Genomic DNA, 17565 nt, shown 5'->3' with positions numbered 1-17565 from the left:
GTAAAGACTCCCTGCTTTAAAGGGTTTCTTCAACCATTACTAGATCAGCCTCAGTGATATAATAGTTTTCATCTGAGGCTTCAGTGAACATTAACAGTAGGGGTGCTATCCATCTTCTATACCGCTTATCCGTTTCAGGGTCACGAGGAAACCTGGAGCCTATAGCAGGGAGCATCGGGCACAAGGCAGGGTACACCCTGGGCAGGGTGCCAATCCATCGCAGGGCACAATCAGATATACACTCACACACCCATTCATACACTACGGACATGCCAATCAATAGGGGTGCTAATAAATTGTAAATCAGTGTTTGCAAAGTAAAACTTAAAAACACATTTTGTTTTAAATCAACTTAATGGTCATGTGTTGACCAACTAAATGTCACTTATTGCTTGCGTTATATGTTTATTTTTAATTGGTCAAGAAGGGTGCCAATAATTTCAGTATGGTTAATATAAATTAAACACAGTCTTACACAACCTCCAACTTCGTAAATTTCTATTGATGTAGGAGGCTTATAAACGACAAAGGTTAATTTTTCCCCCTCATTTTTTAATTTCTCTCCACACGTGTCTTCTCTCCATTATCGCCTTCACGTAAAAAAAAATAGATTGGCCCCTCCAGTTTGCCGTATGAACGTAATGCGTGCGTACTTTCCCGTTTTTCATACCCGTATTGTGCTAAACCCTGCATCAAGGAGCTCGATTAGTTAGTTGTCCTAGCAGAGGCGTGGTTGCGTGCAGTGTCCAATCAGCGCACTGCTTGTATGGCGCACTAGCAAATCTGCACGCTGGATGAGAGGTATTTCAAAAAGGGTAGGATAGAAAATATAGCTCTGTAAACAGTATCTAGCATACTAGCCAAACACGAATCTGCTCTGCATATCAGCACGAAATATTTGCTCAGACAGATAGTTAAACAAATCAACTCGCAATGGATACCGAAGTCAAACCCAGAAAGGTAAGGTAGTTTCATTGTGTAGTTATTACTATACTGACTATATTTTTTATGAAACTGAGCAAACTAGCAAACGTTAGCGTATGTACGCTCGCTAGTTCCTTAGTGGTTAGCAAGCGTATAGCACATTAATACAGGTAATAAACTTGCTGTTTAATGTACGAAGCGTCAAAGCTTGATTTTTAAATTAAGTACATGTTTTAATGAAATGTGCTAGGTGATCGTGGTCTTGGTGTATCGTAAGTTAAATGCCGAGCTAACTGAGTTTATATAGAGAACGCTACACCCATCCATGCTGAAAAAAACAAACAGCTAAAACCAGTCTAAGCTGGTTGGCTGGTCTTAGCTGGTCTCCCAGCCTGGTCATAGCTGGTAGAGCAGGCTGGTTTTGGACACCTTTTTTTTTTTTAGATGGTCAGGCTGGTCAGTGTTGGTCAGTGTTGGTCAGGCTGGTCTTAGCTGGTCAGTGTTGGTCAGGCTGGTCTTAGCTGGTCATAGCAAACCAGACTTATCTGCTGATGTTTGCTGGGTAACATATAGACTAGTTCAATGTATTTAAAAAAAAAAATAATAAATGATAAATCTCTGATTGATCTGATTGACTGTTTGATTAACTGGTCACATGATGTCTTCTGTTTTTCCTGAGAAAATAGATTTAACTAAACTTGTGTGTGTATAGGATTACAGGGTTGAAAAGGAGATATAAAATGAGAAGTTTAAGGGGGTTAGGCAAGTTCCAATTTAAATTAATTCAAAATAAAACTTAAGAATTGATTACATTTGACAATCACATTAAACAGAAATGGAAAAAAATGATAGGTGGGGTCAGTTCTGAAAGTACTTCACATTCACATATGATACTAATGTTGTTATTTATTATTATATCAAGACTGTCTGTTTCACTTGCAATTTGTGTCGAAGTCTATTGAATACTGACATTTTCAAAATAAAAAAGCTGACTATATTTGGTCAGACAACCTATGGTGAATGTATTTGTTCAGACAATATTTTAATCCGGTATGGTTCACAGCATGCTACAGATTATATGCTCCAATTTATTTGTGCATCCAGTTTAATCATTTTGCTGTAGAATTTTCCGATATAATTTAGATTATTAACAACTGAAATAAGTAGCTATACTGTTTAGTTAAGTTATAATAAGTTAAGCTATACTACCAAGCCTGCCTGTCTACCCTTGTAATTACCCTTATCAGTAGATAGAACTAATAAAACAATCTAATTAGTAAATAGATAAGATGAACACCAGCTTGACGGGGAAATCAGCTGACCCATCATTTAAAACCATCTGAACACCAGCTTTGCCAGGCTGGTAGACCAGCTAACCCACCAACCATCTAAAACATTGAACACCAGCTTTGCCAGGCTGGGAGACCAGCTTAAACCAGCAAAGACCAGCCAACCAGCCTAGGCTGGCTTTAGCAGTTTTTTTTTTTCAGTAGGGATGTCACGTTTTTAATAAAAAAACGCTGCTTCATGAAGCTTTGAAACCTTTACGAATCTTCTGTTTTGAGTCAGTGGTTCAGAGCAAGTATCAAATTGGGCAAGTCTCGTGATTTCAGCAAACGAGGCTTCGTTACGTCGTTACTGTTTCGAAACTCTGATGGTTGCCACTAACTAGGGGGTGTTAATCTCAAAGTGAACCAGTATCTACTATGGTTTTAACTAGTGCTGCAACACCTAATCAATAAAATCGATAATAATCGATTATGAAAATCGTAGTCAACGAATCTGATTATCGATTAGTTGGTCTGCGCGGCACAGGGGAGATTTACTCATTACATCTGTTCAGAAAACACGCTTCGGAGAGTAAATTCTAAAGTTGTGTCTCAAATGAAGTACTATACACTTACACTGTGCACCGATTACTCTACCATCTAGTGTGTGGATTTTAGAAAGGTAATATCATCTCAAATGGAACACTAGCAGGTTTTTACTAACCGGAAGTATAAGCCACTTCCTAGTCGGTGGCGCTTGACGTCACACGCACGTAATGCGACACCGCTAGCTTTAGCCTTAGAGTCACAGACAATGACTTTCTTCACTTTACTGTTTCTGTCAGCGTCACCTTTTATTCCCAACATGACCTCAGTCCTCATCAGACGGAGCCGAAATTATCACGTGACTCAGGAAGAAAGTGCGTCCTCTATGGCAGGGGTGGCATTTTATATTAAACACCGCCATTTTTTATTTTAAATAAACAAAAATAAGGCACTGAAAGTTTACCCCGCCCCATCTGATTAATCGATTAATCTAAACAAACAAATAAAAATAAGTAAATAATCGGCCAAGTAATCGATTACGGAAATAATCGGTAGATGCATCCCTAGTTTTTACTGATTTCGGGTCAGTTTTATTATGTATGTTAATAAAACTGAGATGAATCAATTGTGTTTGTACTGATCCATGATCAGTGCTCACTGCAGGATGCCTAGTTAATCACCTGTCGTGAAATCCCGCCAGATTTTACTATTAAACAAACAAAAAAGCCACAGCTAGATGTTGTGGGTTGTAGAGTTGGCAGGGAGAAAATGGACGATTTGGCATTTAAAACATATTGTAAAATGAGTGGAATAAAAAGACCAAGGTTGATTGTGTGGGAACATTTTGAGAACTTGGAAAACAATATTGTGAATTGTATGGTTTGTGATCAACACCTGACATTCCACAATAACACCTCAACAATGTTGCGACACATGCACTTCAAACACCCGCAAGTAGCTGATGGGCATCCTTAATGACATTTTTGTCAGTTTTAATTTTTGTAAACCATAATTTCCCTTTAACACACACACAGGCTTATAAGGCTTGAAACAACATATGTCAAATGAAGTGCATTGTTACAAACCATACCTGGACCTTAATATCACCACACTACTTCTCCTGAGTCATAACATTACCCCTTCATTTTGCTAGTGTTTTATAGGCAGCTTTAATGACAAACACGTGCGTGTATAATTAAAAAGGTAGAGTGATAGAAATTGCATGCAAATGCTCTGATTAGCAAAGACCCTAACTTAAACACCGAATACAAGCACTAATATTTAATGATTTGTAAATTATATTGAAAACATTGCACTGTTGTGAAGATATTTGCAATTGTTTTAAAGGTGCCGTTATGTTTGGGCCTAGAGCTCGTTGCTTTTACACGGTTTTGACCAGCAGGCGTCGCCAGCGTGTGGTGTTTCGAACGCTTCGAAGCAGTGAATCATTTTGCAAAGCAATTAGTTCAGTTGATTCGAAGCTTTGAAAAGCTTTGTTTAATGTACTATTAAATGGTACAAAAAACGTTTTATGTATCATTTAATGGTTTATAAATGAACAACTCGGTATTAACCGTCTAATTTACTGTATAGAGTTGCTCAAATGGTTGTTTATGTACTAAATAATATATATAAAGTGTGATTTAATATGAGCCATTTTTACACTAAGTAGTTTAGAGGTTGACCATCTGGTTTTACCGATAACTAAGAGGGTATTACCTGCTGATAACCAATTAATCAACCGATAGTTTTTAAAATTGATACTGAATGAAAACATAACACAAAGTAAAAAAAATTAACTTTATTACAAAAATACTGACACAAAAGTACTGACTGTATCATGAAAATGTACTGTACTTTTAAACATTTAAATACATATATAAATATCAGTATATGTTAACTACTAAGTAATATCAAAGTAAATAAAATATATACGTCCAAACTAGGGATGCACCGAAATGAAAATTCTTGGCCGAAGCCTAATATAATTAAAAACTTGGCCGAAAGCTGAAGGCCGAATACTGAACACTTTTTTTTTGTTTTTTTTCCATTTATTTTGCCTCTTTTTTTTCACCATTGCATAAATCAAATAGTCAGAATGTGCTTTTTACTATTTTGTCTTGCTTTTCAAAGAAAAAAATCTATTCTAAAAACAAAATTTCCAAATATTTATTTAACACAACATTTTTTTTTTCATTCCAGCAGGCATAGGCTACCAACAAGGCACTTTAAATAAATAACTGAGTAAAATAAAAATATTTTTATGTGGTCATCTTTGAGCCCCCCTTGAATAGCCTATGTTAGGCCTATAACTGACTGCTGAAAGAATGGAACACTCTGAAGCCTACAACAAAAAAGTGCAAAAAAAAAAAATGCGGTCACTAAATGAATTCTTTTAGTGACCGCTTCTTACTTGGTAAATTTCAGAAGTAAATTTATATAAATAAAATACCAACCATTAATTGTTTTACACTCAGTATTATACCTACAAAAGGTAGCTTGACAATTTTGATTGTATACTACGTATGATTTTCCTAAGTCAGTGGTTCTCAAACTGGGGACCGCATTGAAATTCTAGAACATTTAGTTTTTTTTTTTAAATTGATTTTACCTGTATGTAAGTCGGGATTGTGAACCTTTACACTATGATGCACAGAAAGATGAGAAATGTTAATAAATGAAATCAATTATACACAGCACACTAAGATGCACATCAAACAGAGACATCTGATGATATACCAATGTATAGTACTGTTAGCCACATGCTGATAAAACCTAAGACTATTTAAAATGGATAAGTTTTTCGATTGAGAACGTAGTCTCTTATCTGAGAAAGTTAATACAGAAGAGCTTAGCGTGGGGGGTAAAAAAAAACTATGCTGCGAGTCTCCACAAAGGGATGTACTCTGCATGGTGGGGGGGGCGCGCCTTGTGAGAATTAGCATAATCATGTGACTCCTTGTCAAACAAATTCACTGGGTAATGTTCACTGGGCAGTAAAAACAGTTGTAGCTTTTATTTTGTAGCAAGAGTGGAACATATAGTAATTTAGTACAATAAGCTACTGATAATTAAATTATAATTATGGAAAATTAAGTCAACATAAAAGACATTGACGAATGAATGATTATCCATGACCTGCCTACATACTACAGAAAGTATATGAACCATTTTAGCACTGCGCAAGTTAAAAGGTGATTTCTCGACAACTCTGTGCGACTTTTCGAATATTAAGTTTGTCATGATATTTTAATTTCCAGCGAAACTACACAGAGGAAAAGTCCGCTTCAGAGCCTTCAGACGATGATGACTACGTGCCGTATGTTCCTGTTAAAATTAGAAAACAACAGGTGGTACGTACTAAATGTTACCCCCCATTTCATCATTTTCATCTGTATTCTGATTTTATGTATTCTCGGTGCATGAATGATGGACATGTTGGGTTTTTGTTTGTTTGTTTGTTTGTTTGTTTGTTTTGTTAATCACAATTGTGTTCAAATTTGGTGTTGAACATGATGCATCATTTGCGATGTGGGTTTGGACTCTCAGTTGCAGAAGATGATGCGTTTCCGAGGCAAGGGTTTGACAGAGGAGGACCAGAAGGACAGCGGAGGAGAACAGAAGGATGAGGATGAGGGTCTCGGGCCACGCTCCAACGTCAGCCTGCTCGACCAGCACCAGTACCTGAAGGAGAAAGCCGAGGGTAGCGTAGACACTTGATCCTTCTGTGGCTTCTCATTGTAGAAAAGCATTTACAAGAAGGGTTTAAGGTGTCGACTTGAATCCTTGCTCTTAGAACTTGAGTTCTGTCCTGTTTGTTTGTAAGATGTTTTGTCTTCTAATAGTGGAATTAGATTTTTGACTGTTTGTGTGTTAGAGTTATGAACCGGTTCGTTTTTTGCAGCCCGGAAGGAGTCAGCAAAGGAAAAGCAGCTGAAGGAGGAGGAGAAGATTCTGGAGAGTGTGGCTGAGGGCCGAGGTGAGTGCATTTGGGAGATTGCAGGCAATTGAATGCACATGTAGTAAAATATGTAAATTGGGGATTCCTGAGTGGTGCAAAAGAAAAGCATTCACAATATCATATGGAGATCATGAGTTTGAATGCCACAGCCATCCATAGCCCGGAGTGTAGAGGGCAAAATTGGCCGTGCTCTCTGGGTGTGAGGGATGGATGGTATACACGCTCACCTGTCAAACACAGCGACACTAACCAATCGTGGGCATCTGTGAGCTCATCATGTGACACAGCATGATGTGGGAGAGCTGGTTAGTGGATATTTGGCAAGACCAAACTCTGGGAGGGGAAAAAATAAATTGATGCTGTGGTCAAGAAATCAGTTTATTAGAAGTTAAAGAGTTGATAAGCTCTTATTGGTGTTAGTTGAGTTGTGGTGAGGGTCAGGGTATGTGGTCATGGGGGTATTCACTGATAAAAGTGTAGATGTTTCAGTGCCTTAAAGAGTGATGTATAACTTTAAACAAGTTTTAGCTGGCTTTAATGCCAAGTAATGTTAATTTTATAAATTAATTCATTTAAGTTGAAAGGTCAAAAACACTTTTGTGTACTTGGCCAACATGCCATATGTGAGTAAGCATACATAAAATATATATGCATCATATCAGAATTTTGTGTGTCTATTTGTCCCCTTTAGCTTTAATGTCTGTCAAGGAGATGGCAAAAGGTATCACCTATGAAGACTCTATTAAGACCAGGTGACATATCTTCATCATATTGTACTAGTTATTTTCTGTATCTGTGTGATTATATCTTGCATAGTAGAGTAAACTATTGTGTTTTTCTTGCTCTGTTAAGCTGGAAAGCTCCTCGTTACATATTGAACATGCCCGTAGTGAGGCACGACCGGGTGAGGAAGCGGTACCACATCCTGGTGGAGGGCGACGGTATCCCTCCGCCCATTAAGAGCTTCAGAGAGATGAAGTTTCCTCAAGGTAAAGGAAAACCTGATGCTAAATTTCTGCAATATATTCATTTGCCACTCTGTTTATAAGACACATGCAACTATAAATCAGTGCAGGTCATGTTAAAATTGTAAATAATATTCTAATGTTATAATGACTAACAGCAGTGTCTAGAAGCAAAAAAGTTTTTATTGCACTTTTATTTTAAATCAGAAAACCACCTTTTTCTCTAATTCTATCAATTATAGCAGTGACAGAAAGAAGAAACGAAAACAATATAATTTTGTTTAAAAAATTGCATACCAAGAAAAGTATAATTATTAAATACATTTTAATAATGTAAGGGAAATAATAGGCTGGTTAAAAGCTAATGTGAAAAAAGTTTTTTAATGTATCTTTTAAACTGTAAATATGATTTTACTAGTATTTAATGTACCATGAGTACAATAGATATCGAAAGTGAATAATGACCTATGAGCTAGTTTTAGTTAATCTTTACAATATTGCAGTTATGTGATTAATTATGCCTAACTTTATTACTTAAAATAGTTCAGTCTGACAGTCATTTAAGTTAATCTTGTATATTATATATTTAAGTCAAATATTCACCAATGACTTTAAAACATATTTTGCAGCAATTCTTAAAGGTCTTAAGAAGAAAGGAATTGTGCATCCAACCCCCATCCAGATCCAGGGAATCCCGACTATGTAAGATCCCAGTACTAAAAACGTAGAGACGCTACGATTTGGTAAAGAGAAGCATAACGTGCCTCTGGTCATCGTTGTTGTTGTTTTTGTCAACGGTTTATTCCTGTCTGTGTGTAGTCTTTCTGGCAGAGATATGATTGGCATTGCGTTCACGGGCTCAGGGAAGACTCTGGTGTTCACTCTACCCATCATTATGTTCTGTCTGGAGCAGGAAAAACGCCTGCCCTTCTGCAAGAGAGAAGGACCCTACGGACTCATCATCTGTCCTTCTGTACGCTCGTGCATGTACACATGCCATTTTAACAGCAACGCAGTGAGAAGTAACAGGATTATACAGGGATATGAAGTTTGCTGTGCCTTTCTTTTCCTGCAGAGGGAGCTGGCGAGGCAGACGCATGGCGTCATCGAGTACTATTGCAAGCTCCTGGAGGACGAGAGTGCGCCTCAGCTGCGCACTGCCCTCTGCATCGGGGGCATGTCCGTCAAAGAGCAGATGGAGGTGGTCAAGCGGTAAGTGTGTGTTCTTAGAAACACTTTACTCTGCAGAGCCAAGACACATTAACTGCAGCTGTTCTCTGAAGATGAAATAGCATAATGAACACGTGACTCCGATCAGATCAGATAAGTTAAGTACATCCTAATCTGAGTGTAATGACGTGTTTTTCAGCGGTGTACACATGATGGTGGCCACACCGGGCCGTCTAATGGACCTGCTCAACAAGAAGATGGTGAGTCTGGATATCTGTCGATACCTGGCACTGGACGAGGCTGACCGGATGATCGATATGGGCTTTGAGGAGGACATCAGGACCATCTTCTCTTATTTTAAGGTGAGCTGTTTAATCATGGTTTCTAGCTTTTAAAGCTGTGGTCAGCCATTTTTTTTTAAATCTAAAATTTTCATGTAATATTTGATTTTTTTTCTTGTAATATTTGAAGTCCTCCTCAATAAAATTTCTGCTCAGAGGAGCTCCTTGGTCTGGAGAAACTGGGAGAAAATATATGATATGGCTCACTAAAAATAAACCAACCAGGTGAAAGAGGCGTTCATTGCTAGCATAATTCTAGCTGTGTGTGTGTTTTGGGGGTGTGGCTTTGTTTGTTTCTGCTTGCCACACAACTGCATTTTAGCCATGTCACTAGCTGCGTTTACATGGACAACAATAATCCACTCTTAATCCGATTAAGGCCATACTCTACTTAAGAAACTACCATGTAAACAGCAATTTTTACTTAGCTTAATCTAATTAAGGTTATAATCGAAGTAAGCAATAATCTAATTAAGACAGGTGGAGTACTCCTGTTTTAGTTGCATTATGGACTTGTATTACAGACATGTAAACACCTTAATCACATTATGAGCGTCATGTGGGAGTTTTCACTGCATTTTGCGACAGGACACGATCACACATGGCGGTGCAACTGTTTTACGGCGAACAAGAGAGTTCGGCTGCGTCCCAAAGCGCATACTTTCCTACTATAGGCCTGTAGTTGGGAAAAATACATGTATCTCGGCTACTATATAGACCGTAACTACGCGATTTAGGACACACCCATGGCTTCAAGCAGTTGTCTGTTTGCACGTACAGCATGACGAATAATTAACTGCACTTAAAGCGTTCGTAAAAAATTTAATAAAAACACCCAAAACTGTATACGGTACCATAACAAAGATGAACTTTATGTTGATACGTGAAATTCTGGAGGGAGTCGGACGGCGTGGCGCGGTGACGTAATGACGCGCTGTTAATCTAATTATGATCTATAACATGTAAAACGGGAACATGACTGGAGTATTCTAAAAGCGACTCATGTAAACACCTTAATCACATTATTATCTTACTCAGATAAAGGTCAATAATTGGATTAATGCTGTCCATGTAAACGTAGTCACTGACTGCGTTTACATGGACAACAATAATCCACTCTTAATCTAATTAAGACCATAATTTGATTAAGAAACTACCATGTAAACAGCAACCTTAATCTAATTATGGTCATAATCTAATTAAGCTCTAATCGAATTAAGACAGGTGGATTACTCCTGTTTTAATCGTATTATGGACGTGCATTACAGACATGTAAACACCTTAATCACATTATGAACGTCGTGTGAACGTTTTCACCGCATTTTGCGACAGGACACGATCACACACAGCAGTTTTACATTTTACGGCGAACAAGAGAGTTCGGCTGCGTCCCAAACTGCATACTTGCCTACTATAGGCCTGTAGTTGGGAAAAATACATGCATCTCGGCTATTATACAGTAGGTAAGTATGCGATTTGAGGCGCAGCCCACGGCTTCAAGCAGTCGTCTATTTGCACGTATAGCATGACTAATAATTAACCGCACTGAAGCATTCATAAAAAATTTAAATAAAAACACCCAAAGCTGTATATGGTACCATAACGAAGACGAACTGTACGTTGATGCGTGAAATTCTGGAGGGACGGCGTGGCGCGGTGACGTAATGACGCGGGCTCTTAATGTAATTATGATCAATAACATGTAAAACGGGTACATGGCAGGAGTATTCTAAAAGCGACTCATGTAAACACCTTAATCACATTATTACCTTACTTGGATTAAGATCAATAATTAGATTATTGCTGTCCATGTAAACATAGTCACTGAGTAAATGATTGAAATTTGTGATCTTGCTTCATGTTGCAGTTTTAGTTGTAAAAATAATCGCACACCAAAATTAGGCTAGTGCAAAAAAGATGGTCATATAGTTCTCTATAGTGTCCGAAACTATGCTGTGTTCACTATATAATGCAGTATTTTTTTTTTTCCATGTTCTGTTAAAAAAATCTAATGCACTGTTTATCCGAGGGGGGGGGGGGGGGCCGTAATGTTTGGTTTGATTCGACTGCACCCTCACCTCTGAGAAACAGTCAGTTACTAATTCAATGCCTCGTGTCGTAAAGTCATTTTTGCAATCAGGTGTTTTCAATTTAATGTTGATGATAATTGAGTCTTTTATTGGTCACAGCACAGTGAAATTCTTTTCTTCACATACCCCAGTAAAAGGCCCAACACTGGCAGCTTGGCAGTGCTGACTCTTGAACCCCCGACCTTCCGATCAGTAACCCAGAGCCTTAACCACCACGCCTTTATTTATAGTTTATAGTTGTCTCTGTTAATTTATCGTCCTTATGGTTCATGTGAATATCAAAGTTAACTAACGTGGGTGCTTATGTAATAAAATTGTGAAACATGGAGCACTTTTTGACACTCTACATAGATTATTTAGATATATTTTTTTAAAAACCCTATGATATCCTCACCGTTATATGTAACTGTATATGGATTGAAAATTTTGGGATTGAAAAATTTAGGGAAGTACACAAAATTTCTAGAGAAGCGTGTTTGCCTACAAACATTGTGTGCTTTACTTTTACTGTTTTAATATCGCAAGGTTTTTCCTGGGTCCAAAATAGTCTTCGGTGGTGGCTGACGGGCATGATCATCCACACACGCAGTACAAAGTACCCAACCCACATGATCTGCGAGCCCAATGCAGACAGTAAATTTCAAATAAATGCAAAGAAACAGTTTGAGATTTTTGCTTATCCTATTTATTCATGAAATAAAAGAACAATCACGGTCAAGACAGATAAACTATTTTTCATGTAAATGTCACCATTACCACAACCTGCAGATGAACATTTAACTCATGTCTTTTTATTAACACTGTAGAACCTTTTCCAAGGAATCTGTAGTCGATTTCATCTTGATGGGCCCCATCCACAGCCACCTTGCAGCATACATTCTAAATGTTGGTCCTTAGGCCTGTTGCAGTTCTTGTTATACACCGATTCAGACTGTGACATCTCGTGAGTTCAGTATTGGACAGATCAGTTGTTTTAATCATTCAGTAAAATGAATCAGTTCAAAGGAGTCATTGAGTCACGAATTGGAAATTAGTGGACGTGGACGTGTTGTGTGCTAATCCCAACTTTTAGGACGTCACAAAAGATTTGTGACAACACAAAACACTTCTTCACTGGAAAGGATCATTTTTTCCGTTTTTTGAAAGTGTGGTTTATGTCACCCGCATGTGCAGAATGCTTGTCAGAGAAGATAAGGTGACCCCTTTTTTTGAGCACAATTCACACCCAGCAGTAATTCAGGGACAAAAATGCCAGACGTAACATGGATTCGGTCTTCTGACCTTTTACCATCGTGTCGGTTGATTTTGATTAATATGTGCGAGGGAGAGAGAGCAAAGACAGTGCTTAGTTTGAAGACAGAGAGAGCGCGCCAGGGAGGGTCTCTCTGCTCGTTCTCTCCCTCAGTTAACGTGCACCCTATCACAAGCATAGCAGTCATCTACATCACTCCTAAATCAAAACAACTGCTCAAATGAGGCTTTGGCGGGACAAAAATTCGTTTTGGCGTTCGGCAAAAAATTTTCAGTGCTGGGGAAAAACCCTGTATAGTATGTGTAGTGTTTGTAAATATGGTTGTTTTTTTGTTTTTCTTTGATGGCCTTATTTTGTGATTTAGGGTCAGAGACAGACGCTGCTCTTCAGCGCCACCATGCCCAAGAAGATCCAGAACTTCGCCAAAAGTGCTCTGGTCAAACCCGTCACCATCAACGTGGGCCGAGCCGGGGCTGCCAGCTTGGATGTCATTCAGGTAAGCGTTCTGTGCGCACGATAGAACAAATTGTAAATCGCGTATTATCTTGAGATTGACCGAAATTTATTTTTTTTAATAACCGATAGCGATATTTTGCATGTTCATGTGCCCGATAACTGATTTCTGAGCAACAATTATAACATGCTGTATGTTGCATGACGTTAAGTTAAAGCTCTGGGTTACTGTTCGGAAGGTCGGGGGTTCAAGCCCCAGCACTGCCAAGCTGCCATTGTTGAGCCCTTGAGCAAGGCTCTTAACCCTCTCTGTTCCAGGGGTGCTGTATCATGGCCCTGCACTCTGAACCCAGCTTCCTGACAGGCTGGGCTATGCGAAGAAATCTACTGTATATGTGACCAATAAAGACTCATCATCATTATAACACGCATTTATGTAACACATCTAATTTGTGCATTAATGGCTGTTTATGTTAAATAGTTTATTAATTAAAGCAAAGCAAGTATACTTTACCCGTTTAGTGCTGCAATAATGCTCCTGCACGCAATTCTCATTACGCCCACAAACTGGCGCCATTTAGCGCGTTTTCCGATATTACAATACCGATAATTATGAAAAAAATGCTTAATATCGGGAAAAATTTCCGTAAAGCCGATTATCAGTCGATCTCTAGTATTTTCATAGGGCAGCAATAACGAGAGGACGGGTCTGACTCCAGTCTTGTAGCTTTGCGTGGGTTGGTGACTTCACTGTACTCAGAGTGGAAACTTAATTTTGCGGTGTTGCGACAGGAAGGTGAACCTGACGTAGAGCTTGTAGTGCTGATAAAGTGGGTAGTCATTGCTATAGCGGTATTTCAACATTGCATCTTATTTCATTGCTTAATTCTTCCACAGGAAGTGGAGTATGTCAAAGAGGAAGCAAAAATGGTGTACCTTCTAGAGTGCTTACAGAAGACACCACCTCCCGTATGTACCCCAAGCTTTCTCACACATTTTATTAGAAGAATACTTGGACAGGACTAACTAGTACAACCCCCTGTTCTCACATTATCACAGCTTTTTTTGTGGGGGTTTTACATTAAGCTATCTTGGTTATCTTTACAGTCTTTCATGTGGCAGAAGTGCGATGCAAAAATAATCACGCAGATACATGTCAAGAGCGTAGGCAATGTTCATATAAGAGATAAAAAAGGGTGGGGGGGGAAGTGTGCTCTCTGTGACTTTAACCGTGACCTGGATGTTGGTATCTGATGGGCTGGTGCTGTGTAAACTCTAGAAACTGTTGTGTGTGTGTGTGTGTGAAAATCACAGGAGAACAGCAGTTTCTGAAATACTCAAACCCGCCCATGTAGTGAAGTTTGATATGAAAAGTACCCAAAGCGCTTGAAGCCGTATCTGCATGATTGCATTGCTTTGCGCTGCTGCTACATGATTGCGCTGGTGTTCCTAATAAAGTGGACGGTGAGTGTATATTATATTGCGTTAATAATACACGTGTCTGAAGTAAAGCCGACAGCGTAATTCCCTCTCTGATGGAATGAATGACAGTTCTCATAAAATTACGAAGATGCGCTCCAGTAGAGGACAAACGTTTGCCTTATTTCGTATAATCCTCTCTCTCAGGTGTTAATATTTGCTGAGAAGAAAGCAGACGTGGACGCCATCCATGAGTATCTGCTCCTCAAAGGTGTGGAGGCAGTGGCGATCCATGGAGGCAAAGGTAAAACACCATCTAACATACTTCATAACAGCAGTATGAACTTTTTATTTTTAGTGAAATAAATAAATCTGAATTCAATTAATTCCTTACTATACAATGTCTTAGTGCAGAACTAATGCTGAGCCAGCTGTGACATGGTATGTAATTTTTAGCTAGCCGAATTCCAAATGCACTTTGATGAGCCTTCAGCTGACCCCACCCTATCGCTCAAAAACACATATGCCATGTAAGGAAACTCTTCAGCGGAGCTATTTTCTGTGCCGGAATTATATAAAACAGCACTCTGAAACAATCAATCCATCAAGAATAATTACCTGGCAACAATGTCATTCAGGTTTTTTTTTTTTTTTGGTTTTTTTTTTTTTTTTTTTTGTTCTAACGGATCTTCAAATTTGCATCATGATTTTAGGTTTAGAAAAATCAAAAATTTATAAAACGCAATTTAGCGGTTCCTGAATCCCGTTCTAATTTTCCTGTCCTCATTCTTCAGACCAAGAGGAAAGAACAAAAGCCATCGAGGCCTTCAAGGAGGGAAAGAAAGATGTTTTGGTGGCCACTGATGTGGCGTCTAAGGGTTTGGATTTCCCCGCCATTCAGCATGTAATTAACTACGACATGCCTGAAGAGATTGAGAACTATGGTGAGAACATGAGCCAAAAAAATGTAAATAAAATACACCACCATGGTTGCAATATGCATTAGAGACTGCAGTATGGCTGTTCTATGTATTATTATTTTATGATATAATAAATGACAGACAACTGTCATGCAGAAATCTGTTGTGTGTACTGCAACCTTGTTGTTGTTTTTGTTTTGTTTTTTCTTCCGTTTTGCATGTTTCAATGCGTATTAATTACTGTAAATTCTTTTCTCTGCCTGTTTGATAGTCCATAGAATTGGTAGAACGGGTCGATCGGGCAAAACTGGAATAGCCACAACGTTCATCAACAAGGGATGTGGTAAGAATTAACAGTTATATACCTCTACATTATATTTAGGTTTACTTACTCGGCTAATGCTTTCTTCTAAATCTTAACCCAGTACAACCGACATAAAGCTGTCAGTCATACTAGCATCTGTGGATTAAACTTCGATGTAGCAAACGTTAAATTTGTACTAAATAGTCAAAAACAAGGAAATTCAAATGGAGTTTACCGTGTGTGAATTCTGATCTTGTACCCTCACCATCGCAGAGGAATCAGTGCTGATGGATCTGAAGGCCTTGCTGGTTGAAGCCAAGCAGAAAGTTCCACCGGTTCTGCAGGTGCTCCAGACAGGGGACGAAGCCATGCTGGATCTTGAAGGTGAGCATTTCATATCATTAAATCTCTGCTTTCAGATGTGCCGTTTGAATTCCTGGCGCACCTTGCTCAATTTAACACTATTGTTGAAGCTTTTATAGGATCTGAGAAAGGTTTAGAAACCTGATGTCTGAAACAAATTGGGAACAAATTTCTGAATAAATCATTGGCAGGAGCATTTACACAAGAAATGTGGTGTTCATGAAAATTTGAGTCAGTTTACGCATGCGGCGATTCACTAATGTGAGCCTAAACTAATCGATTTTAAATCATGAGCTTGTTTTCAGATCTCTGAGCGTTCTGGGTGTCACGGACAGTATATTTTGTGGTAGCGGAACTTTTGTAAATCTGGAGGGAATTTAGTTCACTTCAGGTACTGCTCCTAAGTATGCAGTATGAAACTCACCATTGTTTTCTCCTCTGTTTTTTTTTCTCCCAGGAGAGAGAGGCTGTGCGTTCTGCGGCGGTTTGGGTCATCGTATCACCGATTGTCCCAAGTTGGAGGCCATGCAGACCAAGCAGGTTACCAACATCAGCCGCAGGGACTGTCTGGCCAACAGCTCCATGGACTTCTAAGGCTCTGGATTTCCTCACTTTGTGGAGGGGGAGCGACGAGATCTTTCTGCGCGTGGTACTGGAATGACGTGAGGTGCTGGTCGGGAGAAAAAAAAACATCTCGCAAAAGACCCAGGAATTGCGAATCAGCTGAACATTTATTCCTGTGCAGTTTTGTTTTGTCTTTTGAACCGTGATTATGACTGGGTTTGTAAAAATGTCCATATTAAATGTCTGTCTTGTCACACACTTTACATTACTGTCCCAGTGCTTCTACTACAACTGCCTTCTTCCTGTGGGTTGCTTGAACATTTTAAGTTGTTATGATTGACTCAAACTTTCTAAGAAACATGACAAGCTCTAACCACAGAACACGATACATGCTTCAGTGTCCTTTAACAGACACTTCCTCATGTGGCATTGGGATACGTGGAATTACAAGTTGCTTTCTGGAAAGAATTCTCAACAAAATGGCAGAGTTGGTTTAAGTGAATAAACTTAAAGACTTTTGTAACAGAATCCAGTATATTTAAACTGATCATTACATCATAGCAAGTGATTAAGCTAATAGTAGCTACACAAGGAAACCAACATATTTTTCAGTGTGCTGTTGTTAACGGAATGGGATTGGGTAAGTGTATTTTTCCTTTATTATTTTTTCATCTGTATTGTGGTTAGAATACACCCTGATGAATCTGTAGCAGTTTTATTTTAAAAACTGCTTTTAATTATTTTATTTTTTTACTTTTAATTTATTATTTTTCTGTATTCAGTGAGGAAAGTATTAATAGTACAAAAATGTAATATTTTTCACGTTGTAACATACCGCCTACCACTAGTTTTCCTGCTTCAGCTACGAAATGTCATTTAAAGTGAATCTGAAAGCATGAATTGATCCTCTGTGTAGTTGTTAATTTCACAAGATAAATGTATTGTTAAACCAACTGTGCTTTTACTTATGTACTTGCTTAACATTTGAAGTGTCTTTTTGTTTTTTTTCATGCCTCATATAAACA

General features: G+C 38.5%; 1 protein-coding gene across 1 annotated transcript; it reads left to right on the top strand.

Annotated features, from left to right (window-relative positions):
• Positions 1–786: 786 nt before the first annotated feature.
• On the top strand, positions 787–17493 carry LOC108277179 (probable ATP-dependent RNA helicase DDX41). The gene is made up of 17 exons (XM_017489672.3): positions 787–960; positions 5999–6091; positions 6288–6441; positions 6643–6717; positions 7391–7451; positions 7552–7688; positions 8294–8366; positions 8484–8637; positions 8740–8876; positions 9034–9196; positions 12882–13013; positions 13868–13939; positions 14597–14693; positions 15184–15333; positions 15581–15652; positions 15887–15997; positions 16434–17493. Exons 1-17 carry the CDS (start codon positions 934–936, stop codon positions 16568–16570), a joined length of 1845 nt encoding a protein of 614 aa, XP_017345161.1. The 5' UTR covers positions 787–933; the 3' UTR covers positions 16571–17493.
• The last annotated feature ends 72 nt before the right edge of the window (positions 17494–17565 follow it).

This window comes from Ictalurus punctatus, chromosome 2 (genome assembly GCF_001660625.3).
Source record: "Ictalurus punctatus breed USDA103 chromosome 2, Coco_2.0, whole genome shotgun sequence".
NCBI classification, from domain to species: Eukaryota; Metazoa; Chordata; class Actinopteri; order Siluriformes; family Ictaluridae; genus Ictalurus; species Ictalurus punctatus.
Note: the sequence above shows the minus strand (reverse complement) of the source record. Positions and strands in the feature narration are given on the sequence as shown.

Coding starts and splice junctions, on each gene's coding strand:
- LOC108277179 (XM_017489672.3), top strand. CDS start 934: ATGGATACCGAAGTCAAACCCAGAAAG. Junction 961..5,998: donor CCGAAGTCAAACCCAGAAAG/GTAAGGTAGTTT, acceptor TTTAATTTCCAG/CGAAACTACACAGAGGAAAA. Junction 6,718..7,390: donor GAGTGTGGCTGAGGGCCGAG/GTGAGTGCATTT, acceptor TGTCCCCTTTAG/CTTTAATGTCTGTCAAGGAG.